At 39.4% G+C, this 15,498-nt stretch overlaps 1 protein-coding gene across 1 annotated transcript in view; it reads right to left on the bottom strand.

Annotated features, from left to right (window-relative positions):
- Positions 1-1,217: 1,217 nt before the first annotated feature.
- Positions 1,218-15,498, bottom strand: part of kdsr (3-ketodihydrosphingosine reductase) — a 46,340-nt gene continuing 32,059 nt past the window's right edge. The window contains exons 9-10 of the mRNA XM_060824584.1: positions 14,126-14,227; positions 1,218-5,199 (exon numbers count right to left, since the gene is read on the bottom strand). Of these exons, the coding sequence (XP_060680567.1) occupies positions 5,080-5,199; positions 14,126-14,227 (222 nt within the window). The 3' untranslated portion in view covers positions 1,218-5,079. The remainder of the gene's footprint in view (positions 5,200-14,125; positions 14,228-15,498) is intronic.

Genomic DNA, 15,498 nt, shown 5'->3' with positions numbered 1-15,498 from the left:
CTAGTTGTCTTGCTATAGAAAGATGTTGCAAAATTTTAGAGTGCAGAGATGATTTACAAGGATGTTGCCAGGATTGGAGGGTTTGAGCAACAGGGAGAGGCTGAATAGGCTGGGGCTATTTTCTGTGGAGCAGACGGAATCATTAGGGGCATGGAAAGGGTGTTTAGCCAAGGTCTTTTTCCTCAAGGTAGGGGAGCCCAAATCCAGAGAGCACAGGTTTAAGGTGAGAAGGTAAAAATTTAAAAGGGACTCAAAGAGCAACTTTTTCACAGAGAATGGTGCATGTATGGAATGAGTTGCCAGAGGAAGTGGTGGAGACTGGTATAATTTCAGCATTTACAAGAGATTTGGATGGGTACATGAATAGGAAGGGTTTAGAGGGATATGGGCCAAATGCAGATAAATGGGACTAGATTAAGTTAGGATGTCTGGTTGGCATGGATGAGTTGGACCAGTCTGTTATACCAATAATACACAGAACACAAAGTAATACGGTCCAACAGAATGTAAAACAAAACACACTCACTACCCAAAAAATAAGTGCAGAGGGAATAATATTTATTGAATACCTTTGATACTAAAAAGAATTACAATCAAATTAAGGTAATAGGTTTGATTTTTAAATGATGAATATTTTCAGGTCTAATAGATTCACACCCCATTTAACTATCATTTCCATAAATGAATATCATTCATGAAAATGTTCAGCATAGGAATCTGAACATTACTAGTCAATAATTGATACTTGATAGTGAATCTAATTCCAAATACAGATATAGAACTGAAACAGGACTAATTTGAAATGAATGTTTCTTTCTAATTTTCTAAAAGAGGTAGGAATCAAAACAACTGTGTATCTAAAAAGGTTCTGGCAATATTTAAGATACCTTAATGTTTTTCCTTTTGGGTTGATATCTCAAAAATACAGCATTCAAGTTACAAGCGGGTCACCTGTAAGACTCAAGCTTCCATATTTTCTGTTTAATTTCATTATCCACTTATACCTACAATCCTGGAGCTAATTATTGAGATAAGGCAGGAACAGGATACTGATTAAGGATGATCAGCCATGATCATATTGAATGGCGGTGCAGGCTCGAAGAGCAGAATGGCCTACTCCTGCACCTATTGTCTAATTCATGCACTAAATACAAGTGAAAAGTGGGACGGTAAAACAAATCATTCCAATGAACACATCAACAAAAAAATGTGCAAAATTTGATATAACAAAGTCATTATTTCAATATTTAATCATGGTGACAGAGCAGAGCAAAAAAACAATCAAGCAAAACTTGCTTCAGTACAAGGTAGACTCCATTAACATAGACCATCATGCTCCAAGTTCCTACTAGCTTCCAATCACAATTTTTAAAAAAATGAACACCATCAACTGCTAGACATCCAAAGCCAGGTAGTTCTACATCAAAAATCAGAATTGGCGTCTGGAACAGTGAAGTTGAAATGTGTGAAACCTCTAAATAATCAACACTCAGGCACCCTCTGTCCTAATGCGATCAAAAGAAAAATTGTACAGATTCTTTATAAGATTACAATGGAAGCAACACATCACTGTCAGAACAATACAGAAACCTAAAAGAACTTACATCACACCAGGGACAGTATTGCAATCACAAACTCTGGTCTGAAAACAATATGCAGGTAATGGAAGTCTCAACATTATTTCAAGTGGATGCAATGTTATAGACTGGAAAAGATTTATGAAGTAACACAGATCAAGTGAATTGGTCTGTCTAAACAATAGAGTATAGGGCAAGATCTAGAGTTGATCTGCTTGTTGAAACTCAGGAGATGGAACAGATTCTTAAATGAATATTTCATGTCAGTTTTTGCTGTGGAGAAAAAAAAATGAAGGCTAAAGAACTTGGGAAAATAACTAATCGATGTTTAGAAAATAGTTCTCATTACAGAGCAGGAAGTGCTGGAGGTCTTAGGAAACAAAGTTGGCTAAATCTCCAGGATCTGATCAAGTGTATCCCAAGATGTTGTGGAAAGTTGGAGAAGAAATTGAGGAGCCAGGAATATTTGTGTCATCTATAAACGACAGGCGAGTGGCTGGAGGATGAAAGGGGGGCTAATATTGGGCCTTTATTTCAGAAAGGTTGAAAGGTGAAGTGTGGGAACTACAGTCTGATGAGCCTGACATGGGTGGTGAGTAAGTGTTGGTGGTGATTTTGAAAGATAGGATTTACAGGCGTTTGGAGAGGCAAGGATTGATCATGGACAGTCAGCATGGTTTTGTGCGAGGGAAGTCATTTCTCACAAACTTGATTGAGTTTTTTTTGAGGAAGTAACTAGGAAGATTGACGAGGGCAGAGCATTAGACGTGGGTTATTTAGTTGTTAGTAAAGCCTTTAACAGGGTTCCGGGGTGAACTAATTAGCAAAATTAGATCACGCGGGATTCAGGGTGAGCTTGCAGATTAGATGCAAAATTAGCTTGATGGCAGGTGTCAGAGGGTGGTGGTGGAAGATTGTTGTTCGGACTGGAGGACTGTTCCGCTGCAGAGACTTGCATGTAAAGCAGTGTTCCACAAGGATTGTGTCCACTTTTGTTCGTCACTTATACAAACGATTTGGATGAGAAGGGAGGAGGCTTGTTTGGTAAGTTTGTGGATGACACCATAATTGGTGGTATAATGGACAGTAAGGTTATCTAAGTTTACAAAGAAATCTTGATCAATTGGATCAACGGGCTGGAGAGTGGCAGATGGAGTTTAATTTGGATAAATGGAAGGTATTGCAGTTCGGCAAAAACAAACAAGGGCAGGATATATACAATTAATGGAGCTGTAGAACAGGGAGACCCAGGGGTTCAGGTATAATTCTTTGAAAATTTGCATCACACATACACAGGGTGGTTAAAGGTGGCATTTAGCACATTAGCTTTCATTGCTCAGACTACTGAGTATAGAAGTGGGAATGTTATGTTCCGGTTGTACAGAACGCTGGTGAGGCCTCTTCTGAAATACTGCGTGCAGTTCTGGGTGACTGTGCTAATTGGGAGGATATTATTAAAAATTGGAGAGCATTCAGCCAAGTTTTCAGGATGTTGAAGTGAATGGACACTGAGTTATAAAAATAGGCTGGATAGCTGGGACATTTTTCACTGGAGGGGTGGTGGTTGGGGTGAACTTTATAAAATGAAACATAGATAAGATATTCATAGCAAGGGTATTTTGCCTAACTGGGAGAGTTCAAAGCTAGGGGACATTTTTTAAGGAAAGAAGAAAGTTTTTTAAAAAAAGACTGAGGGGTAACTCTTTTTTTTTTAAAAACACAAAGTGGAATGAACTGCCAGACGAAGTGGTTGATGCAGATCCAGCACATTTCACAAGGCATTTGGATAAGTACTGTACATGGAGGGATACAGGCCAAATACCGGAAAGTGGGACTAGATTAGTTTGGAAACATGGTTGGCGTGGACAAGTTGGTCTGTTTCCAAGCTGTATGACTAACTTTTCAAATAAATAAGACTGTGGTCTTGTAGCTCTTCTTTTTAAACACATTAAAAAAAATCCAAGATCTATCTTCTCTTTGATAACCACCTGAATTTACTTTAAAAGGTTCAACATATCAGCCTGAGTTCAGTGATTATATGCTCACGTCAAGTCAAAGACTTGCCAGTTTCCACTGCAAAGACTTGCATACAAAGCCAAGACAGACAACAGTGAAGTATCACCATACCTGTTGGAAATGCTATCTTTCAAATGAGATGTTAAACCAATGCTCCATGAACATGGTTCAGCAGATGCAAAGGTCTAAAAACGGCTAATAGCAGCATTTAAACAGGGTAACTCTTTCTCATACCCTGGCCATTGTTTGTCCTCCCCATGCTCTAAGTTGTGCAATTAAGTTATCTCAAGTCCATAGTTGCATAAAAATTACAGCAAATCACCCATACCATACCAAATGCCAACACCAAATCATAATGCATTGGTAACCAATTATTTGGTTATTTCTCTCATTTATCTACATGCTCACAAATGGTCTGTTGTATTTCCCCACATTATAAAAGTGACTATGCTTCAAAAGTATTTAACTTGCTGTAAAGAGCTTTGAAACATTCAGAGGCAAGTATTTCATTGTGTAGATTACGTTGTTATCCATTTTATAGTTATTTCGCTGGATTAACAAGACTTTTATGGAAATACACCATAGACATATACAGAAAAAAACTCAGTCGAAATATTAAATACTGAGGCTACAGAATCAGATCAGTGGTCAACTCAAAATTAGCAATTTTGAAAAGGAAATTATTGATTTCTAAGTAATGCCATGCTACATGATATAGTTTGACTATTTCACAGAAAGAGTAAAGCATTTTATTCAATAGTTTACATACCACAATTAAAAAAATGCTCATCCAACTCTTTGCAAACTCTAACGAATTGAAGCGGAAATATTGTTCAGTTAATGTTAAAATGTCATGAGCTTACTGAATGCTTTTAACAGTTTTAATGAAGGTTTTCAAAAACAATATGGGGGGGGTCACATTTAAATGCTTAGCAACTATCCGATGGAACATTTGGTCAACCCGTTACATATACTGTACCCATTAGATCTTTAAACATGCCAAAGGATTCAGTTTCAAATGGTGCCACAACCAAAGCTAGAGAAACAAGTTACAAGGGCAAAATAAAAACTCCATTGCTGATTTGATTGAAACATCAAAAATAAATAAGAGGACATAGGGCAAATGAAGCCAAATTCTCTCATTTAATTTGGATGGGATGGGAAGAGAAGGGGAATAAATTGAACAATTACAAAAATAGTGCCAGCACAATACATAAAAAAATGCATCTATGATTTATAGCCTTTCATGTGCACTTCTCCCAATCAATGCTGGTTATAAATTATATTGCAATTTCCATTCAAGGCATCAGAGTTGTACTGCTAACGTACCACTGTGGTCTTCTCTTTGTACCACACAGTCAGACCCCACTCCAACCCGAAAGATCTGATGCCACTGAGATCAGGAGTGGAGGGGCAAGACTGAAACATCTCCTTCAATATTTATTTTATCAAAGTCTGATTCTTAACCTCCAAATTCAAGGAGAGATTAATCCTTCTTTTCCAAGCCTATACACTTTTCTTGCTGTATCATACAACGACGCACAATGCTGTCAAAACTTCCCAAGTAAAACAGAGCAATTGTGCGGAAAAGGCCCATGGTAACAATCTAGAAAAAAAAGGAGATACATCATTAAGACAATGTTGAAAGTAATGTTTGTTTAAACACAAGAGTTCCATTTCCTACCTTCAAATTAGAGTCTTGAAATGGAATTACATCAACTGGTTTACAGAGCGACATACTTAAGATTTATTAAGTTTCATTTGTTTATTAAAAAGTTTCACGCCTCAGGAAGATCAATCCAAACATTATACGAATATAGGAGGCATGATTAGTAAATTTGCAGATGACATCAAAATTGGAGGTGCAGTAAGCAGCAAAGGAGGTTACCTCAGAGTAGTTATAGTCATAGAGATGTACAGCACAGAAACAGACCATTTGGTCCAACCCATCCATGCCGACCAGATATCCCAACCCAACCTAGCCCCACTTGCCAGCACCTGGCCCGAACACCTTCAAACCTTCCTATTCATATACCCAGATGCCTTTTAAATGTTACAACCGTATTAGCCTCCACCACATCCTCTGGTAGCTCATTCCATACATTTACCACGCACTGCGTCATAAAGTTGACCCTTAGGTGTCTTTTATATCTTTCCCCTCTCACCCTAAACCTCGCTCGGGACTACCCCACTCCAAGGAAAAGACTTTGTCCATTTATCCTATCCATGCCCCTCAATTTTATAAACTTACCACTCAGCCTCCAAGCCTATTCAACGTCTCTATTGCTCAAATCCTCCAACCCTGGCAACATCCTTGGAAATCTTTCCTGAACCCTTTCAAGTTTCTCAACATCTTTCCAATAGGAAGGAGATCAGAATTGCACGCAATATTCCAACAGTGGCTGAACCAATATCCTCTACAGCCGCAACACGACCTCCCAACTCCTGTACTTAATACTCTGACCAATAAAAGAAAGCATACCAAATGCCTTCTTCACTATCCTACCTCCTGCGACTCCACTTTCAAGGAGCTATGAACCTGCACTCCCAAATCTCTTTGTTCAGCAACACTCCCCAAGACCTTACCATGAAGTGTACAAGTCCTGCCAAGATCTGCTTTCCCAAAATGCAGCACCTCACATTTATCTGAATTAAACTCCACCTACCACTTCTCAGCCCATTGGCCCATCTGATCAAGAACCCGTCGTAATCTGAGGTAACCTTCTTCGTTGTTCACTACATCTACAATCTTGGTGTCATCTGCAAACTTACTAACTGTACCTCTTATGCTCGCATCCAAATCATTTATATAAATGAAAAGTAGTGGATAGGCCAACGGGCTGCGGAGCTGCACATGGAGATTGATTTAGATAAACGTGCTACATTTTGGAAAGGTAAATCAGAGGAGAACATATACACTTAATGATAAAAGGTCCTGGAGAGTGTTGCTGAACAAAGAGACCTTGGCGTGCAACTTCATAGTTCCTTGAAAATCGGAGTTGCAGGTAGATAGGATAGTGAAAGTGGTATTTGGCATGCTTGCCGTTGCAGGTAGATAGGATAGTGAAAGTGGTATTTGGCATGCTTGCCGTTATTGGTCAGTTTACCGAGTATAGGGAGTTGGGAGGTCATGTTGCAGCTGCACAAGAGACTGGTTAGGCCACTATTGGAATAGTGTATGCAATTCTGGTCTCCCTGCTAGGGAGCATGTTACAAAACTGAAAAGGGTTCAGACAAGAATTACAAGGATTTGTTGCTAGGTTTGGAGGGTGTGAGCTATAGGGGGAGGCCAAATAAGCTGGGGCTACATTCCCTGGACCATCGAAGGCAGACCACCTCAGGAGGTTTTTAAAATCATGAGGGACATGGATAAGGTAAACAGAGAAGACATTTTCCCCAGTGTGGCGGAGTTCAGAACTAGAGGGCATAGGTTTAAGGTGAGAGGATAAAGATTTAAAAAAAGAGAACTGAGAGAGAACTTTTTCCACACATAGGGTGGTACGTGTATGGAATGAGCTGCCAGAGGAAGTGATGGGGGCTGGTACAATTATAACATTTAAAAGGCATCTGGATGGGTATACGAATAGAAAGGGTCGAGAGGGATATGAGACAAATGTTGGCAAATAGGACTAGATTTACTCAGGACATCTAGTAGACATGGACAAATTGGACCGAAGGGTCTGTTCCCATCTGGAAATGTTTAGGAGTTTGTTAAAACCACTCATTAACTGGACGGGGAAAATAATTGTAAAATCAGTTTATACAACTAAAGTAAATCAAGTTGAATTTTCCACCAGAGTTTAAATAAAGAACCAGAATTAGAACCAAGCTGGTGATTAATCAAGAAACTGCTTTCAGCAGATGGTCGGAGTACTTTCAAAACAAGATTGAAAGATTTTAGATACCAAGAGAATTAGGCCTGGTACAGGAAAATGGAACTAATGCTGAAAGTTTACCCCAAACTTCAATTAAAGGGAGCAAAGGTCAATGGATCATATGGCATACACCTATTCCAGTTTCCTAAAATTCTACAACAACTGGATCACATGACACCTCTATCTCCAATGACCGTTCTTCAGACAATTAAAAATATACTTTGTAACTCATTTATGAAGACTGAGCCAAAGTCAGGGAATGCAATGTAAAGAGGGAGGAAGTAAAGGAAGTTAATATTACTAAGGAAATGTTATTAGAGAAATTAATGGGTTTAAAAGGTCAATAACACCCGAACAACCCAAGAATCTATATCCCAGAGTAAATATGGAAGAATCCCTAGAAATAGTGGAGGAGTCTGGAACAGCTCCTATGGGACGAAATGAGGCTAATAGAATCCCACTATTTTAAAAAAAAGTGAAATGGAGAGCGAGAAAACAGGGAATTATAGACCAGTTAGCCTTACATCAGTAGTGGGGAAAGTGTAAGAGTCCATTATAAAAGATTTCACACCAGAGCACTTGAAAAAGAGAGACAGGATCAGATACAGACAGCATGAATTTACAAAAGGGAAATCAAGCTTGCAAACCTACTGCGATTTGGAAAGAGTGTAATTAGCACAGTTCAAACAGCAGCCATTGGATGCAGTTTACTTGGACGTTCAGAAGGCTTTTGATAAAGGTCCCATGTAAGAGATTAGCATTAAAATTAGAAATGCATAGGATTGACATTGTACAGATGTGGGTGGACAACTGGTTGACATACAGGAAATAAAGAGTAGAAATAAACTGTCATTTACAAAGCAGCAGCAAGTGACTAATGGGGTACCACAAGAATTGGTTCTTGAACCTTAGCCATTCATAATGCATAAGAATAATTTAGCAGGGAACTAAATGTATTATCTTCAAGTTTGTAGCTGAAAATGTGTTGCTGGTTAAAGCGCAGGTCAGGCAGCATCCAAGGAACAGGAAATTCGACGTTTCGGGCATAAGCCCTTCATCAGGAATGGTTTTTACTCTTTTTACTCTTCAAGTTTGTAGACAACACAAGGCTGGGCGGGATGGTGAACTGTGAAGATGCAGCAGAGATGCTTCAGTGTTGTTTGAACAAGTTGAGCGAGTCAGCAAATGTATGGCAGATGAAGTATCGTGGATAAAATGTGAGGTCATCCACTTTGGCAGCAATAACTGGGAGACAGATGATCTGAATGTTGTTAGATTGGGAAATGAGGAGGTGCATTGAGACTTGGGTACCCTTGTACACCAGTTACTGAAAGCAAGCATGTAGGAGCAGCAGTGAAGAATGCCAATAATATGTTAACCTTCACAATAAGAGGATTTGAAAACAGGAATGGTGATGCCTAGCTGCAACCGGACAGGGCCTTGGCGAGATCACATTTGTGTCAGTTTTGGTATTTCTGAGAAAGGATGTTCTCAGATGGTTATGGAAGTACAAAAAGGTTTACCAGACTAATTTCAGGACTAATATATGAACAGCGATCAGATCAGATCGTTTAGAGATATATTCTGAGGGGGAAATCTCAGAAACCTGTAAAAGTCTAATAGGATTAGACATAATAAAGACAAGAAGGATGTTGTCAATGACTAGGAATCTAGTATCAAGGTCACAATTTAAAGCTATGGAGTAGGCCATTTAGGATTGAAAATGGAGAGACATTTCTTCACCCAGAGAGTAATGAATCTTTGGAATTCTCTGCCAGAGAAAGCGGTTGAAGCCCAAAACATTAAATGTTTCCAAAGAGTTAGAAATTGCTCTTAGAGCTAAAGGGATCAAAGGGTTTGACAGAAAAAGTGAAAACAGGGTTCTGAGTTCAATGATTAGCTACGGTCATATTGATTGGCAAAATTGACTCAAAGGGCTAAATGGCCTATTCCCACTCCTATATTCTGTTTCTATAATGTATCCACAGTACTTGAGATGTGGTGTCACCAGTTCCTAAGCAAAATACAAACTTATCTTTATATTCAATTCTCTTCATAGTAATTGGCAATAAACAATTAGCCTTATTACTTGCTTTACCTGCATTGTTTTGTACAAAGACACCCAGATTCCTCTGACCTCTCACCATTTAGATAATATGCTTCATTTTAACTCTTCCTACAAAATACATAATTCCACATTTTCCCACATCTTACACCATTTACCATTTAATTGCCAACTGACCAAACCTATCCATATCTTTTCACTGCCTCCTTGTCACTTATTCACAATATTCTTTCCAAACTATCAGCAAATTTGGCAACCATACCTTCCAACTATTCTTTCAAGGGATTTATTGTAACACTATTTGTTACATCTTGCCAATTTAAAAAAGACCTAATTATGTTAGTATTGTTAGCCAGCTAATCATCCATCCATCCATCCATGCCAATACATCCCCAACATAACGAGTTTCTATTTCCCACAGAAGCTTTTGATTTGAGTACGTTATCAGAAGTTTGCCAAAAATGTAAGTACTGTATAACCACTTGTCAGCCTCAAAAAAACCAATAGATTAGTTAACCGAACTTCTCTTCTACAAAACTGGTTGCAATAGGAAAATATAAATATATGTTGTTAATGGTGTATTTTAGTAATTGAGCAGTAAATTTTATCTCCCCAGAACTAAAAATCAAGGCTATTAAAATGCTGTGCTTTAGAGACTGCCATAACACTGAAGAAATGACAGTTCAAAAGTTTTAAAAAGTCAAAATAGAAGAGTTATGAAATAGTGGGTAGGCTTACTTAGCTAAAGAACTGAACACATGGTGTCCAGAAGGTATGCAAAAAGTTCAGTCCAGAGAGAGTATTTATTGGATACTTGGAGCTGAATTGTTTTAAAGCATTCAGCAAACCCTGAAAGATTGTAAAATTGATTTATTTCATCAGATCAGAGTGTGCAATTCTGGTCTCCTTCCTATCGGAAAGATGTTGTGAAACCTGAAAGGGTTCGGAAAAGATTTCCAAGGATATTGCCAGAGTTGGAGGATTTGAGCTACAGGGAGAGGCCGAACTGGCTGGGGCTGTTTTCCGTGGAGCGTCGGAAGCTGAGGGGTGACCTTATAGAGGTTTACAAAATTATGAGGGGTATGGATAGGGTAAATAGGCAAAGACTTTTCCCTGGGGTTGGGGAGTCCAGAACTAAAGGGCATAGGTTTAGGGTGAGAGGGGAAAGATATATATTAAAAAAAAGAGAACTACAGGGCAACTTTTTCCACAAACATTGAAACATTTAAGAGGCAGTTGGATGGGTATATGAATAGGAAGGGTTTGGAGGGATATGGGCCGGGTGCTGGCAGGTGGGACTAGATTGGGTTGGATATCTGGTCAGCATAGATGGGTTGGACCGAAGGGTCTGTTTCCACGCTGTACATCTCTATGACTAAGTTCAAACAGTGTGATAAACTGATCTAGTTGCCAGTTTAAGGACATCCTGAACCAACTTGCCCTCCAAGAGGTTGGCAGAGCTTTGGAAGGCTATCAGATAACAATTTGTCTAGTTAGCTGCTGAAAAACCTAGCTGCAGTTTGAACTTCATATTACGTTTGATTTATGCTGAAAACAGAGTTCAATATTCACAGAATGGAATGCAGGTGAGACTCTATTTGAACTTTGAGAACAGAAGCTGGAAAATGAGTTACATTGAAACTAGTGGAAGGACCTACAAATGGCACTCCACACAGTCTTGCAACAAAGAAAGAAACTAGCAGATTCACTTGGAAGTATGAAAAAAATATTCACAAGGGTTTGACCAAGTATGTACAATCAAGACCTAGTAAATTAGGGTTTAACGTTTGAGAATTGCCAGAGTGTAGGAGAAATAAAAGTAATTCTTGCATATATATGGTAAAAAAAATTAAGATATCATGACATACTGAGCTCAAAGCTTTTGAAGGGGCCATTGTAACTGTTGTTTGATCACTTTGGCAAAGGAGTATCCTGATCACAGATGATCAATTTGGCCAAGTTTAGTTACTCCTAGCATCAATGCATCCTTGTTACAAACAGGAGTTGAACTGCAAAGGTAATGAGCCAGTGACTGCCCTTGTTATCATGGCAGCATTTGACTGAGCGTGGCATCAAGAAGCTCTGACAAAACAGAAATCAGTGGAGATCAAGGGCATAACTCTCCATTGGGTGGAATTCTTGGTACAAAGCAAATTGGTTGTGGATGATGTAGGCCAATCATCTCAGCCAGAGAACATCACTGAAAGAGGTCCTCAGGGTGGTGTTCCACGCCTATCTCCACCCCAGACCAAAGGCAGACAACATCCATTTCAAAACAAGAGACAGAGACAGAGACAATCATAGAATTCTATTCTATCACAATCCAATCATTATATGAAGGTGCTGGTATTAGAGAGTTCACCTGAAAAAGGAGCAGTGTTTTGAAAGTTTGTGATTTCAAAATAAACATGGTGGACTAGTGTTGTGAGACTTTTGACTTAATCCAATCATTGGCTCTTGACATTTAATGGCATTACCATCTTACTTAATTTCCCACACAATATCCTGGAGACGATCATCGACCAGAAACCGAACCGAACTAGCCTTAAGGTCAGTAACTAAAACACCAATTCAGAAGCTTGGCATTCTACTGCGAATAACTCATCTCATCTCCCTAATGTCTGTCCATCCTCTGCAAAAGGGACAAGTCAGGAGTGAGACAGAATAAATTCCATTTGCCCATACAAGTGCAGCTCCTACATCACGCGGCCTGCTTGATTAGCAAACCATTCACTACCACGAGCATTCATTCCTCTACCACCATTACTGGGCTAATGGTAGGCTACTTGGTAGTGTGGATGAGCAGAGGGATCTTGGTGTCCATGTACACAGATCTCTGAAAGTTGCCACCCAGGTAAATAGTGCTGTGAGGAAGGCATATGGTGTACTGGGCTTTATTGGCAGAGGAATTGAGTTCCGGAGTCCTGAGGTCATGTTGCAGTTGTATAAGACTCTGGTGCGGCCTCATCTGGAGTATTGTGTGCAGTTTTGGTCGCCATACTATAGGAAGGATGTGGAAGCTTTAGAACGAGTGCAGAGGAGGTTTACCAGGATGTTGCCTGGAATGGTAGGAAAATCTTATGAGGAAAGGCTGAGGCACTTGGGGCTGTTCTCATTGGAGAAGAGAAGGTTTAGGGGAGATCTGATAGAAGTGTATAAGATGATTAGGGGTTTAGATAGGGTAGATACTAAGAACCTTTTACCGCTAATGGAGTCAGGTGTTACTAGGGGACATAGCTTTAAATTAAGGGGTGGTAGGTATAGGACAGATGTTAGGGGTAGATTCTTCACACAGCGGGTTGAGAGTTCATGGAATGCCCTGCCCGTATCAGTGGTGAACTCTCCTTCTTTATGGTCATTTAAGCGGGTATTGGATAGGCATTTGGAAGTTATTGGGCTAGTATAGGTTAGGTAGGATTCGGTCGGCGCAACATCGAGGGCCGAAGGGCCTGTACTGCGCTGTATCCTTCTATGTTCTATTGCAGCAAGATGCACTACAGTAACTCACTGATGCTGGTCTGAGAGCAACTCTCATACCCAGGACCTCTGCCACCCATGAAGTACAATACAGCAGATGTATGGAAATGTCCTAGAAGTCACAAGTACCCTTCCAAGTTACATACCACCCTGAGTTGGAATTATGTGCTCTTAAACCCTCAAGGACTGCAGCAGTTTAAGGCAGCAACTCACCACCATTTTCTCCATACAGTTAGTAAGGGGCAACAAATGCTGGCCCAGCCAACCCAACTCACTTTCAATGAACTGAAGAACACAAGAAAAATTTTGGGGGAAAGTAGTAAATCTGACACCATAGTACATGTAGGAATAAACTATAGTGTTAACTTAATTGTATTGCTTTATTTAACTTTTTTTTTACAATAAAGCTGTGCCTAGTTTTAAAAAAAAATGCAACTTTATGATGGAGCTGATGTTTTAAACTGAGATGCTTGGATTTCTCTAGGAGAAAGTGAAGACTGCAGATGTTGGAGATCAGAGTCAAGAGTGTGGTGCTGGAAAAGCACAGCAGGTCAGGCAACCTCCGAGGAACAGGGGGAAATCAATGTCTTGGGCATAAGCCCTTCAACAGAAAATGAAGGGCTTATGCCTGAAACGCCAATTCTTCTGCTCTTTGGATGCTGCCTGACCTGCTGTGCTTTTCCAGCATCACACTCTCTGCTTGGATTTCTCTGTAAAATGTTAACAGTCCTTTACCTGATCATAACAGTGATCATTCATTTGAGGCACTGGAGTTGTACATTAATCTAGAATGTGAGGAGACTCAACTATTTTTAAAAACTTCAATTGAAAAGATGAAGGAATACACTAGAGGCCAAACCAAACTTTATTTCTGTGTGCAGCTAAAAGAAATGCAGGATACTAAACTGAGGTCTACACAAACAGCAAGATTTCAGAAAACTTACTCAAAGCTGCACTGATTAACAATTTTGGGCCTAAAAAGAAAAACTGACTACTAACATTTATAAAATCTGGCAATGTTTAAATAAAATGTACAAATACGACAGAAGAACTTCACTTTGAATAGCTGTCAGAAATGAGAGAGTAACAAAATGTATTATAAAGTACTCACGTACCTGCTGAAGACCCTCTGTAATAGTGGTGACAGGAGACATACCACAGGTGAGTGATGAAAGCATATACCCATCAGAACCAACTGAGCTGTTAAAGTTTCCTTGCTGGTTAAAGGGCAAGACGACAGAGGCATGAAAAGAGAGGCTTATATTCATCACATTTAAATGGCAGACATGTTTTCTACAATAAAATAGTTTTGCTCAATCCTTTGTACAAATATTGGAAGTTTAATTCTCATTGTACAATCAAGTGATACAGTTGCAAATATAATTCTGTGATATAATATATTATGTTTAGAAATACATAAGTAGCATCTTAACCCAATAATATAATTAACACATTCTGGTTGTAAAGAGGTAATACAGAAGGCAGTAAGCGGGTTAATATAAATTCGGTTGTATGAAATATACAGGGACATTTCCTATTTAGGTAAAAACAATGACTGCAGATGTTGGAAACCAAAGTCTAGATTAGAGTGGTGCTGAAGAAGCACAGCAATTCAGGCAGCATCTGAGGAGCAATAAAATCGACGTTTCGGGCAAAAGCCCTTCATCAGGAATATACTGATGAAGGGCTTTTGTCCGAAACGTCGATTTTACCGCTCCTCGGATGCTGCCTGAACTGCTGTGCTTGCCCAGCACCATTCTAATCATTTCCTATTTAGTAAAAGCAATTTTATTTGGTAATAAATTTACTTATGTTCTCACAGATTCATCACATACCAAGTCACTCAACTCTGCACACCAAGATTTTTTTTTGGTTCTTAGGATTTGAGCAAGACCAGAAATACCATTTATTTGTCATTACCTCCAGGAGGTTTGTAGTTCCTCTCCCACAATCGTTTTTAATGACTAAAGTGGCATATTCCACCATATCAAAGTGCCTTAAAACACAACCACAGTATGGGATTGGATAAGGTTTCCATTCATAAAGTATATTAATAAATACTGTTTATACAATATCTAGTTATTGAAGTGAATTGCTTCTAAGGAAAAGGACATGGAAGATATAGAATGTAGGGAAATAAATGGTGACATCATGAAAAATGCCATATTACAGAGGTCATGGTGCTGGATGCCTTGAAACACAAAAGTGGATAAATCCCCAGGACCTGATTAGGTGTACCCTAGGATACTGTGGGAAGCTAGAGAAGTGATTGCTGGGCCCCTTGCTGAGATATTTGTATCATCGATCGTCACAGGTGAGGTGCCTGAATACTGGAGCTTGGCTAATATGGAACCACTGTTTACAAAACGTGGCAAGGAAAAGCCAAGGAACTATACACCGGTGAACCTGACATCGGTGGTGGGCAAGTTGTTGGAGGGAACCCAGAGGGACAGGACTTATATGTATTTGGAAAGGCAAGGACTGATTA

Source organism: Hemiscyllium ocellatum, chromosome 5 (assembly GCF_020745735.1).
Source record: "Hemiscyllium ocellatum isolate sHemOce1 chromosome 5, sHemOce1.pat.X.cur, whole genome shotgun sequence".
Lineage (NCBI taxonomy): Eukaryota > Metazoa > Chordata > Chondrichthyes > Orectolobiformes > Hemiscylliidae > Hemiscyllium > Hemiscyllium ocellatum.
Note: the sequence above shows the minus strand (reverse complement) of the source record. Positions and strands in the feature narration are given on the sequence as shown.